General features: G+C 41.0%; 1 protein-coding gene across 1 annotated transcript in view; it reads left to right on the top strand.

Annotated features, from left to right (window-relative positions):
• The window catches only part of SUCLG2 (succinate-CoA ligase GDP-forming subunit beta), a 71,182-nt gene extending 66,908 nt beyond the window's left edge, over positions 1-4,274 (top strand). Inside the window, exon 11 of the mRNA XM_053469925.1 lies at positions 3,661-4,274. Within this exon, the coding sequence (XP_053325900.1) occupies positions 3,661-3,776 (116 nt within the window). The 3' untranslated portion in view covers positions 3,777-4,274. The remainder of the gene's footprint in view (positions 1-3,660) is intronic.
• The last annotated feature ends 9,221 nt before the right edge of the window (positions 4,275-13,495 follow it).

Genomic DNA, 13,495 nt, shown 5'->3' with positions numbered 1-13,495 from the left:
GAACGCTGTCATACCGTACAGCCACGACCAAGCATTTAGAGGGACCCTGTGACCCCTGCTCCATCCTAAGGACCATCGTCGGTAGAACGTCCAATGGATGCCGATGGTCGGTTTTAAGCATTTCCGCCTCTGTAATTATGTAAATTTGGGTTCCCCTCACAAATTATTGATCCGTTGAGAACTTTGGTAAAGGTTATGACTTTTATGGAGGTATATGTACTTACAGCAGAGGCCACCAGATTGTCTTTGTTTGGCCTTCACATCTACAAAAGACAACCCGAGTGCCAGATATACCTGTTTTGGGATTGAATTAGAAATTTAGTACTTTTTTCCCCAAAAAAAGAAAGGTCTCTTCTTATGAGACCGAGTATCCACGAAGCTTTTCTATGATCTGCCGCCCTCCTTATGATTGTTATTGAGTCGACCAAGCCTTCCCAACGTCTTTAAATTGTAATGAATGTAGTTGAAGCCCAAGACGATCTCACCATCGTCTGCAAAGATGTCTTCTGTTGCTTGGAATGTTCAAAGTACCGCATACGGTAACATTTTGCTTAATGATGTTCCTTACCGTAACGAGATTGGACGTAACGGAACACAAGATGTTCCGTGCAAAGAACAGAATCCCAAAGTATAATACGGCTTCTCGAATAAATAATCTCTCGCGTGTCGCTGCGTCAGCTTTACATCTCATCTCTGCCAGGTACTTAAGATTCATGTTAAAACTCAGAGTTAAAGCAGGTCCACCATCTGGTCATTCAATTATCCAACTAGATCACTAACTAGCAAGATATGATGTGACAAATGAAATGCTACAGAATGTTGGATCGCCGGCCCTGTTCACGGGGCGTCTAATTGCAACCCTTGCGTCTACCTCGCGGAATTCTCTGCTTCGCTGCCGGAATCTTATGCTTTAATTTAAGGATTTATAAAGATGGAGAGAGACACCTGGTTTCATCTCTCGCTCTGGGGTACAAAGAGCGGGCGAAGAAAGAGAGCAAAGAATAAGTAGGCTGTGTCAGGCCAGATAATGATCCCGGCGAGCCTTTCGCTGTATTACACGTGTTAAATATTGATGCTGAGTGGGGGCAGCGGTTCTTCTGTGAGGGTAAGTAGAGGCTCAGATGTCAAAGGTTGGTCACTTTGTCTTAAGGCAGGCAGGCTTTGAGGAAGGATGACCTGTGTGCACTTTGGATGCATTTTCAGACGTATTGTTGGTTTTAGTGGATCGAAGAACCAAAAGAGGTGAATGGGTTCTGGTAGAAGACAAGGACTAGACTGGAGGGGGGGGGTTTGTAACAGGAGACCATCAAGGTCCAGATCAGAAGTCTCCCCACTCAACAAGTTAGGGTTGAACTTGATGTACTTAGGTCTTTTTTTCAACCTTGTACTATGTAACAAAATACTCTGCCTCTGAGTGATATCATATACTCCTGCAACAGGGAAAGCAGGCCCAAGGGGAAGAATTAAGAAAGTATTGCAGATTATTATGGATGGGCTCTCTCTTTACTATGAGGACAGAGCCGTTGTCAGCGTAACTTGTTGGCTCTGTGTAAATAAAAGGTGATCATGATAATGACTTTCAGTGCAAAGTAGATGAGACTCTGAGCCGTCGAGTGTCGGACTGGCAGCCACATGCCGGATACATTTAAATATATATATATTTACCGGCACTGGTTGTAAAGGGTTACGTTTATGCTGGTATTTTCACCGTTACATTGTATTACAGTTCATGAAAGCCGTGAATAAAGGAACTCGAGCTCGGACCGGTTCACAGCTCTCTGGCGCCACGCTGTGGCGAGAAACAAACATGCGTTTCAGAAAACCCTTTTGGCCGATTTACGTAGAGAAGGATTTTTTTTTCCAATTTGTAATGTGAACAAAATCCAATGCACCGTTTTACTTTATTTTAATGTTTTTCTGCTTTATATAGCAATTCATTATCTATCTAACTTCTATCTATTTAAGTTCTAAAACCCCTTTTTGTATGAAATCAGATAATCAGAGAGATATACTTCTCCCCTAAAGTGTCCGGATTCCTCCATTCCCTGAATTACATTTGCGAGTCCTCCCCTCATCCTAGTCGTTGTCTAAAGCATTGAGGATAGAATCAGTTGTAAAATATGTGACGTTAATTGCAAACGCCTCGCATGCTGATTGCAGATGGGCGACGGAGAACACATATGCTTTCCTGCCACCCCCCCAAAAAAAGAAAATGACTTTGGATAGTAACGGGGTGTGAGACGTGATTACTGCCTCACTTGGAATGGTTGGTTGTGTGTAGCGAAGCAATGAATACATACGAACGAGCATTGGATTGTTTCTCTCTCTAAGGGAAGGGCTGTTCAGGACGCTAGATACGTTCTCCCACCACTGCAGCCCCCCATATCTGGCGTTAATGCCGATTATGCAGATAGGATCCTGGTGGTGTCATTGGGGGGGGGGGGCGTACGCGCGGGGAGAGGCCGTGCTCCTTCCTGCGGCTCCATTCAATAAATGGAGGAGCCGGCTATGTGAAAAGTAGCTCTTTGGGGCCGTTATATATATATGTTCTGGTTCTTCAGGTGTTATCGCCATAGCAACCTAGACAAGGGTCCAATCAACAGCTTTGATGCAATACATTTTGTCACCTATGCACCCCAACCTCCGGACATACAATGCCATATACCCCCCTACTACCCCCCCTGAGACATACAATTTGAGTATATATGTAACATAAACCGAGGACTCATGTCTCATGTTTGGGGGGTGAATCCAATGACCCGCGTGTTACTTATCTGGTGTAAAGCAAGGAAAGTGTATAGAATGCCTTTGTTTAATACGCACTATTTCCTCCTCGGCGGGGACACCGTTACAAGTAACCCTTCCAGGCTCTTTCCTCGTCTCTCCGAGCGAAATGCGCGTTGAAGTAATTAGCACAAAATGCCCCGATCGCGCTGTTTAATAGCCCCGAGGATGCGAATGTACACTTTACGCCGTAATTATGAAATATGCGGCTCATTATCGTGCTTTTTAAACAAATTTAGCACACGGCATCACAGGGGGGCAGATACGACGCCGTCAGTGTGTTCATTAGATGCTAAACGCGTCGGCAAACACCGCTAAACCGGCTATTTTGAGACACGGCTATCCGTTCATAAAACTCAAACGCTGGTTTGGAGACGCGGTAGCCGAGTTTGATGTTTCTTTTCGGGATAATCCGAATGATTTTATGTGGTTTCATAGTTCATTTGTTTAGAAAAAAAAGAAACATTACGTTCAGCAAATCCAAAATACACAGAAAATTGCGAATTAAGGCACAGTTTCTAGTTTGTCACATGATGTGTTTTTGGTTGTTGATCAGCCATGTCTGCTTTTGGTAGTGAATTCCACATATTTACTGCCCTTTCTGCCCCCATACGCTGTCTATTGCACACGCTAAACCCCCCATTTCCAACACAAGGGGGGATTTTTCTGAACCCCTACCTGCCCCTATGAGGAATAACGCTGTTGGAACAAGTAAAACAAGTTTAGATATCAGGAACAATCCCTAAACATATAATCGCTAAAAGTTCTGTAATGTATTCCGAACTCCAGATTTGGGAAGAAGGCAAACCTACTTTGAAATTAACTCATTAACTAGCGGAATATTGAATTAATTTATTTTGTTTTCGTTTCTTCAAGGAACCAACGTCCACGAAGCTAAGCGGATCCTACAGGAGAGTGGGCTGCCCATACTGTCCGCCAGCGACCTCGACGACGCGGCAAAGAAGGCCGTGGCCAGCGTCGCGAGAAAATAAAGTCCTTTAGGTTTATTGCTGTCATTTCAATAAAAAAAACCTCTAAAAATGAATGTATTATATAAAAATCTGAATAACGTAATTTTATGGCAATATCAGGGACACACGAAGACACTTCTATTCTGTACGTCTTGTAAGTCTTTTCTTTCAAGTGAGTAAAATGCGATCGGTCAGTTATTTTATATAAAAAAAAAGGTATATTTGTAAACCTCAGTGTTAACTTTTTTAAGAGCCAATAATACTGGTAGACTAGAGGTGGGTGAGTTGGCCACGAAGGGCCACAAGCCATACAAGATCTTCGCCAAGGCTGTACATGAGCTAGATTGACCTCCGGAGACATTTATAAGGACCCAACGCCAAAAGGGAACGGAGGGGTTTTAGCCACGCGTAGCACTTGTTCCTCCCCTCCTAAAGAGGCAGGTACTGGGCTGGCGCCCACATAAGTTGGCCAAGATAGACCTTTTTTATGGAGCAAATAAAATATTTTTATACCGCAAAGTACTGTACGCTTATTAAATGTGTCCACGAAGTGTGTCCGGTTGGAAACTGTATTGAGGTTTACAGCAACTGTAACCATTATAACAACAACTAGCTGCCTCAGACCCCCCATACATCTCGAAGACCCCCAGACTAGGTTTCTGTGTCTCCTGGGATAAGTACAATTCTTTTACAGTTGAGAGACTCATCTATTGTAGGGAAGCAGCATAACGCGGACTCCGGTGTGAAACATTAAATACGTATCCGCTAAAGCTAAAGGAAGCCTCGGTATCTGTATGAATAACCTTTTATATGGATTCGGGTATTGAAGGGAAATGACCTAAAATAATGAAATGCTTGTCTGTGTCATTCATTGTCTTTATCTGTCCTTTGGAAGTGATCAGAAGTGTTACGTGTAACCGCTTCCCCCAGCTTCCGGAAGGAGCGCTGCATAATCTGTTAGTTCTCCAACATATAAAGCATTCATAAATGGAGAACAATTTGTCTCAAAGTTCATAAGCCAGCTGCTATTGTGTATCAAAGAACATGGACCAATGGAGACAAATTACACACAAAATAACAACCCTACAAATTCAGATAAAAGTCTAAGATGTTTCCATTTTTTTGTTCTTTGCACATTTTTATACACATATAATTTTCCACTAAACAACAGACAGGTAGGAGATAAAGCTAAAGGTATACAATGTTCTATACACAATAATGTGAATGTTTGTAAACGGTTTAATAATGTCATTTTCGCATAAAATATACTAAAATAAGGTTGTGTTGGAGCGTTCTAAAAGAGCGATTGTGATGTTTCTACTGGCCGCTTCCGTTCCGTAACTGACACCTCGCTTGCCATTCTGACGAAAACTTGAATGTAACAAATAGGATTGTCTTGGCTTTTGTGTTGCTTTAGAACATCATCGTTTCAAATAAAATGGTTTGAAAAGCTCCACCTGTTTGCTTGCAAAGGGGGTCCGTCCTCATGTAGGATGTTTTTTAAAGGTGCGTTCACGGTGGGAACGGCATAGACATCTGTCACGCACAATGCCATTGTTTGCCATTCTTTCCAGCAAAGGTCAAACTATTCGCTACACACATGCCGGCTCTCCTAATACTTACTCCTCCTGAGAGAATACGATCTGAAGTAGGTCGGTCAGAATATTGAAGATATGGGGGGGTTTGTACCGGAAAGGAGGTCGCGAAGTCTCATTGCGTAAGCTGACAAAACGATTGTTACGGGCGAAATGTAGGAGGTTAGCAGGTAGGTGACAAAATGATTAATTGCTTGAAAGTAAAACCAGAGGAAGGAGACTTAGGAAGATAAAAATGAACAGGTTTCTGCGTCGTGAGAGCAAGAGATGAAGCAGAACCGCAGGCGAGATTGGAAGGAAGGGACCGATGTGCAGCGTTAGTGATTCAGATGTAGTGATCTGGGACCCCTTAAATCTAGATGCTTTAACTCTGTGTCACCTGGTTATGTAAAAGGCAATTAAAAGGGAAAGAATGAAAAAAGTGTTCCCAGAACCATAATGATAACGCGTATGAATGAATACCACAATCGTGTATAAATGCAGTCACCGTGGAAGTGTTTGATTCTTTACACGTTCTGTCTCTACCAGGCTGTGTCTTCAGTCAGTTTGGGATGTTCTGTGGATGTACAGACCTCTGGCACAACTTGGACCCGACGCCCATTCATTTACACTCTCGTCCCTTAGAAGCTTACAGAAAAATCACCCTTGCAGAGAGAATACATTGTAATTCAGAGGTGTAACAGAGGGGGGAGCTGTTGTCTCTGGGTTCCAATAACAGTCCTGTTATCTCTGTAGCTACTGAAGCCAGGGGCCAGAATGCTTCATTCACAGCTATGTGGGTCAACAAAAGGGGTCCAGGTGTTGTGGGACCAAGACCATATACAACGACGTAGAATTCTACACTATCGCAGCATTCTTTTAAGGAATTGTGTCCCGTGAATACTCTTTAGTGAGTGTTCCTCTGGAATTATTAACATTTTAGACCTTAATGGGGCTTCCTATAGCACATATACGAGACAGAGTTGACAATTAGGCTGCAAAGAGCAGGGTAGGTTGCTGAAAACCTTTATTCTCCATCACCCAAGGGATAGAAACATTCACAGGTCCAAAGAAACCCTGACTTATCCCGAGCAATGCAAAAAACATCATTACAAGTCTCATCGGTGAAAGATAAATCGTCGGTATTTACATTTTCTTCTGAATCTTTTGGGAGGAATAGAAATGCCCGATGTCACTCAGAGGGACATTCAAGACAAAGGCTCCCTGTATTAGGAAGCCAGTTGCTATGGTAACCTGCCTCAGTTTTTCACATTACACATTTCAACAGATTTTTATTTTATTATTTTTTTAGGTCTCGCTGTTATTAAATGTTAGTATTTAAGGCAGGGAATTCCACAGCAAGAGAGAATATCGACACAGAGGTAGTAATAGAAATTTGGGAAATTCCTCAAAAAAAAATGGCTTTATATACTTATTAAAATTAATATTGAAAGTGCCTTCTCGCAATGATGACAGGCTGGTTTCCAGAAGGTTATCGCAGCTGAGTTAGTGAAATGATTTATAAGATTTGACTCTACTGATTAAGTTGAAGTTGCGGTAAACTTTATACACATGGAAAACACGGAGGTTTCATTTTCCGCCTTATGTTTTTTTTACTGATTTTATTTTTTAATGTACTAGGGGGTTCGGTCCATGGTCAAAAGGACCCAAAGTTAACGAAACAACACTGCTCAGGGCTTTAGCAGCTTTATATGTCACAAAAGTTTGGTGTGAAGATTATGTAGGACTATCGAGCGGAAACAATATAGAAAAAGGGTTGGTTCGCATAGCATCGTTATTTAAAGGGTTTTCTTTAAGTAAATATTGTTACGAGATTATGTAACATGATGTTTCATATTGCGCAAGAGTCAGGCATTGTTTCAACATAAATAAATGCAAGGTTATGCATTTGCCGAATAAAAATTATAATATATATTAATATTTTATTATAATTTTTTACAGCTCAAGGGAATTAGCTATCCAGCACAGGCTGTAGGCATGCTCCTCTCATCTTTATCAGTAAATCATGTTATTCTATAAGAGTTTTGCCTGTATGTCTGTGGTTGTGGTAAGGGTAAGATGACATATATAGTCATAATGCCTGTGTTATTTTTGGTGGCTCTTTTTGTTAAGTTTGAGAAATTTTACTCCAAACTCTAAGGTTTTGGACAACCTTCTCATAATGTAGGTACTTATCTCAGCTTGGTAACATTCTCTCTCTTGATTTGGCTATTTTAAAAAAGCAGAAACACTTTATTTGGATCAATATAGTCTTATTTCACGTTTGAAAAAACGCACGCAGGCTACCTGTCCAACGTTGGCCTTTGTTATTATTTTTATTGTGTGTTTTAACAGGATCTTGTAATTAACGATCTTTCTCTTTACAAAGCATGAAACGGCAGATTAGCATGATAGCGCGAAAGAAACATCGAAACTAAGCGTCCTTTTTATTGTGTCTTTCGTTAGCAGTTTTATTTCGAGACGTGGCATTTTTCAATGGAATTAAAAGGTTGTACAAAAAAAAAAAAAAGGAACATTTGTTTATAAGAACAAACCTTGTTTTTCCTGAATGTGTGTAAGACAACTTTGAAAATTGACAAAGCAGATGGAAGATGGTTATTGTGGACACAGAGGAGTATTCTGTAGGAAGAGTGGGAATGATCACATCTGCTGGGTCGGTATATGCATTTTTAATTAACTACCATTAACCGATTAAGTACTAGGATGGACGAAGCTACAAAGAGAACCTATAGGGTTCTCATTGGGATTCTAGGAAGGCCAACTATCGCGTTTTTTTTAATCTGTTTATTATTTTTTATATATGTATCCATTTGAGAAGATGATTAGAACCTCTAAAGTGGTTTGATGCTCAGCTAAGAATGACAATATGTATCACTATTTTCTTCTTCCCAACAAGACATGCCTGCCAGGGCGATATCTGAGATTCATCAGAAGAAGGTAGACCTGGTGGTTGGTGAACCGTAGTGGTGGCAGCAAACTCTTGCACTTAAGGGAATTCTCCTCCAAAGGGACGTAGCTTGCCTTCCATAAAGTCCAACACTCTAAGAGATGGAATGACCATGATGTAAGTCTTGTAGATTTAATTATGTTAAGCAGGAGTAGAGCGTTCCTACATCTATGAAGACATCAGAAAAATGGCGGAAATCAATGATTCAAACACTGACTCCAAGATACAGCTACTTGACCAGAGCCCCTGACATGACGAGAAAACACAGAAGAGTCTTGTATTCCCACCCTGCTAACTAAGCGCATTTTGTGAATTAAGTATATAGCGCTCAGGGATCCAGATTAGTCACCCTTCCTATAGCCCAATAGATTCTTAATCCGTCTCGCGTCTCATCGCTTAAAAATGAAGAGTTTCCCGTTGTTATGGTTTTTTTTCTTCTAGGGGAAGAGATAGAATGTAGAATGTTAACAGATAAGTCATTATCTCCACCGCCACCAGTATCTCGAATCCAAATTGTAGGCGACATAATCTCAGCGCATTTAATGAGTACAACATAACATGCAAAGTGCCTGGGACTGTCTGTTTAATAAGAAATTAAATGGTCTAATTACACAGTCATATTTTATTGAAAGTTATTAAAAAGAGAATAATGGAGGGGAATGAAAGAAAATAGAATCCAGTCCAAATAATAAAAAGAACTGTAAAGCAGATTTTAAAAGCAAATTGTTGGAAAATTACCTTCTAGCAATTAATTCTCACTACGATTAAACCGTTGTGTGATGATGGAGCATAAGGCAGACGTAGACTGCTTTGTGCAATTAAGATGTTGATATATTGTAGCTTTTGAATGGATTATGGTTACTGCACCCCACCAACAGCTGGGGGGGGGAGTCGATTCCTACCCCCCCGACGCTAAAGTGTAGGGTTCAGACCTGTCTCAGAGCATGCTACATCCCGCTAATGGATAAAAAAAATCACTATGGTGACCACTAGGTGGTGTCCTACTCCATGGCTAATCAGGCTGCGTGAAGGTCGTTTAGAACCCGCCTAACTTCCTTATATGGTCATTTTTCATTTAGCAGAAAAGGAAGGGTTCTAGATCACGGATTATACGGATACTCATCTGGAAATACCGAAAGCAAACATTTATTCTGATATCACAATAACTGGGAATTTTCAAAAACTGTATTTATAGCTCATACTAGAAAAATTATGATTTCAATTCAACAAAAATTCACATTTCTAATAAAGCCAGCGCCAATCATTATTTTGCCAATTAAATAAGACTCTGATGGAAACGACGCAGCCAGAAATGCTTCCCGCACCGTCTACCTGCGCGGAATGCATAGTGCTCTCCTAATTAACATACTCCAGAAACATCACATACAGTTTGCCTGCCCTTATGAGATGGGAATTATCTGTGTTCTGTGATCTGAACAGTCGCTGTCTAGGAAGGAATAAAGGTGACCTTGGGCAACTGACGGTAATCATCTTGAAGGATCTCTGTACCCCTTTCTTTAAATTATTCTCATAAGCTGCGTTTTGGCATCACTTAGAAGCTGAAAACATATCAAATCTACATACGTCAAATGCTATCGGCGTCAAGTGCCTTTCATCGAGCCTCAAACCCCATGGTGTTTTTGATTCTGGGAAGTGGCTTGTCACCGGCGATTCTTTCGAGCGACGGGGTCTGTGGGGTAATGAGACTACATAGGTCCAGCCTGACGAACAAATCCAAACCAATTGTCTTACTGTCCGCGGCGCGACAAAAAGCGCCCATCTGGTTAATTACAAAACCATCGGAAAATATTTATTGAGCTCTCGTCTGCTGTGTAAAAATTCTAGAATGTTAAAAAAAAAACAAATCATGAAACATTGTAACAGGAGATGAAGGCCTTTGAAACTCTATGTTTAGCTCATCACTCTGGGGCTCAAGATACAAAACTAGAGTTTTTTTGTCATTTAAAACCCGCACATTATTAGTATTATTTAGATCCTTGGTTATTGGAGCATTATTGCTGTGAAATAGTCATTAATAGCTTTATGACCTATAATAATAGCTAACACATCTCTAGCCTGCCCCCTGTGACCTTCTTCTCATATGTAATGTAACCATCATTTATGTAAATCAACTCACTTATGGAGCATGTAAATCGTTGATAGTGTTATCTTACTGAGAGGGTGGTAGATAAGTGGAGCAGCTTCCCAACAAAAATGGTGGTGGGTTATATGGTGGGGGGTTTAAACATGCATGGGATGTAGGCTCCTACGACTGATTAAGGTTTGGGTCTAGAGGCAACTCGATGCCGGCAGATTCTATGCTTCCATTAAAGAATAATATAATGTTATTCAGAAGTGTGACAGTGTTACAAACACCCGGACAGTTATAATGCCGATGGCATTGGGGCAACTTCAAAAGGTCCACTTGTGGACAAAGAAGCCAAAAGAGGCTGTGGGGGGCTATAATATACCCCTGTTAACCATCAGAACACCACAGGGGCAATAGTTTCTTAGCCACAGGTGTACCCATTGGATGTGTGTGTATGAGCATAGACGAAGATGGCTGTAAGGGTGATGAGGAGTTAAATAAACTTACCTCTGATTGTGTAAATTCCGGGTTGCCAATATGTCAGTCACTCCACTCAGTAAAGGTTAAACCATTTAAACTTCTCCCAACGGCCCCCGCCACACACTGAAATACACCAGCGGCACCTTTGGGATGTTTAAATGGTTACATTCCAAGCCGGGTATTATCAAACTACGACAATATCATGAAACCCATCATTAAGCAAAGATTTGATGTCATATTTAATAATCATCTGATGGAGTATTTTATGCCTGCAAAGAAAATGTCATCTCCGGCATATCAGCGAGAGTGACAACGTATCTCTGCGTTCCGAATGTTTGACGATTTCAGCTTCAGAAATTCTTCCAACAAGTAAGTTTATCAGAAGGAATCAATACGGGCCAAGCAAAGCTTAAATTGGGTAATAATCATATTGTTTTATCACTTTCTAATCTACTAATTGTCTCCAGAAAAGTCAGGTTTGGTTTTGTGGATCTTTAACCCTTGTAACCCACTTAGTGGCAAGCCTCATCTAGCCTCCACAAATGGGTCTCGTTAACTCGTTAAATAAAGACTCATTAACAGCTGGATTATCCTCATTATCCCCAAGCGGTATCCAACTCCTTAACATTGTAAGTGTCTCCGAGTCAATTCATTTGTCTGAGAATGTTCCGCGAGCCGTGAGACGCCTCGGAAAGCCTCCATTCACAAACTAACTGCTTGACATCGTTACTATAGGACTGAAACCCCTCGTCTGCCACACATACTCTTCTAGGCCCTCAACGCACCTTATAATATCTAATCCTCGGCCTGTGGTCTTCATTTTGGCCGTGGTGAAAATTCCCCTGCACTGTTCCTCAAAGTATCATTTTGTCTCCTCTAGATACTAAGTTTCACCTCAATTTTCTTCTTCTCAATAGAAAGTGAATTCGTCATTCTATTCTAAAGACCAACCGACGTTTGTTTAACCTGCTCATATATTGACTTTGTATAAATGTTTGCAGAGGACTAAGTAGACATAGACGGAGGAGGAGGACATAGACGTCGCCGTGAGTACTCTGGATGTGTTATTGAGGTCTCCATCTTGGGATCTTACATATAACCCAAGTCCTACTTTCTCGGCACAAACAATATTTGTCTTGTACAGGAATGGCTGCTTCCGACACCTCGTGATTTGTTAATGTAAATATGTTTTGGACGGATGGAGCGTCTTCATGGAACGTTCGAATGATGATTATCTCGATGCCCTGGATGAACCCGCAGATTTGTGTTCAGCAAACGTTTCTCTGGTCCTTTTTTCCATCCTTTTTTTTTTTTGCTGGCCTCCGGAGTATAACCTGCATCTGTTATTTGAAAATGTCTTGCCCGTAGCCAATTTCTTTTCTTCACCTCTCTGAAGACATCCTTCTCCTTACTTCCCGTCTGATTCGCTTCTCTTCGCTGGATGATTTCACACGTTTGCTATATATTTTTTTTTTTCCTCCACAATATCCTCATTTTGGGGCTTTCCAGACAAATCAAGCAGACAGCCCAATAAATACCGCAATGCGAACTTACTTTCCATCTAATATATCATCTGTTGTAAACGGGAAAGATGTTCCTTCTCCGAGGCTATAAAAGAAAGGCGGCATTTTATGTCTGGTCTTACCATAAATTAATTTATCCTATACTGATACATAATAAAGAGTCCGATCAACAGAGATCATGTCCAGTTTTGCTCTATATTTGAAGAGACTGTCACGGGAGCGCTCTACGCTCTAATATAACCTTGAAAAGAATAGTTGGCGTTGGCCACCAGACCATCTGCTGGGCTATACTCATATGTTCTTCTGTGACCCTGAATCCCTAATTGGCTTCCACATTGGACCCTGCTTGACATCTCCCCTCCATGACTTACCAATGTGATAACGACTAGGACTTAATGACACCCAATCTACGCACCCCAATCTGGTTGGGGCTTCACCAAGTCTACTGTCCCAACTGAAGCCCCAACACGTGAACAAACTCAACCTTTTAAAAATGGTGGCCATTTTTAGGACGACTTTCTCCTCTTTCATGGGGTACGGGCTCTGCTGTTTATCTGTTGAGTCCGTATTCTTAAAAAAAAAAGTACAACCTCAGAAATATTAAAACCAACCTAGTTATATTTTTTTCTGGTCAAATCATTAAAAAATAGTCACAAGAAACGCATCTCTTGGGTATCTACGCAAAAAGCCAATTTTTTTGAGGCGCAAGAATTAGACACAATAATTAGATTGAGTTATAATAGATAAGAAACAAACGCATACATATTCCTATTTTTGGTTAAAAAAACATTAAAATGATGAGATCCTATGGTTGTGTCGTCTTCTCATTCTCATATGGAAGGACCACGTCTGGCCACGATCCATTTGGCAATACGAATGAATGAAATATGCTTTTGAAAATGTATTTTTGTGTGTGCATGAGCGCCCGATTCATTCCTCCGAAGGAAGTGTTATCTTCAGGAAGGTTGATGTTCGTCTTTCACTTCCCGGCAGGTCAGGAGTTTTTTCAACGGCGTGCGTGACTTTCTAAATGGCGGAGAGACCTGGCAATTCCATCATCGCTTTCTGATTGAAACTTATGAAAGCAAATTCATGCGGGGAGATCT

Source organism: Spea bombifrons, chromosome 6 (genome assembly GCF_027358695.1).
Source record: "Spea bombifrons isolate aSpeBom1 chromosome 6, aSpeBom1.2.pri, whole genome shotgun sequence".
Taxonomy (NCBI): domain Eukaryota; kingdom Metazoa; phylum Chordata; class Amphibia; order Anura; family Pelobatidae; genus Spea; species Spea bombifrons.
Note: the sequence above shows the minus strand (reverse complement) of the source record. Positions and strands in the feature narration are given on the sequence as shown.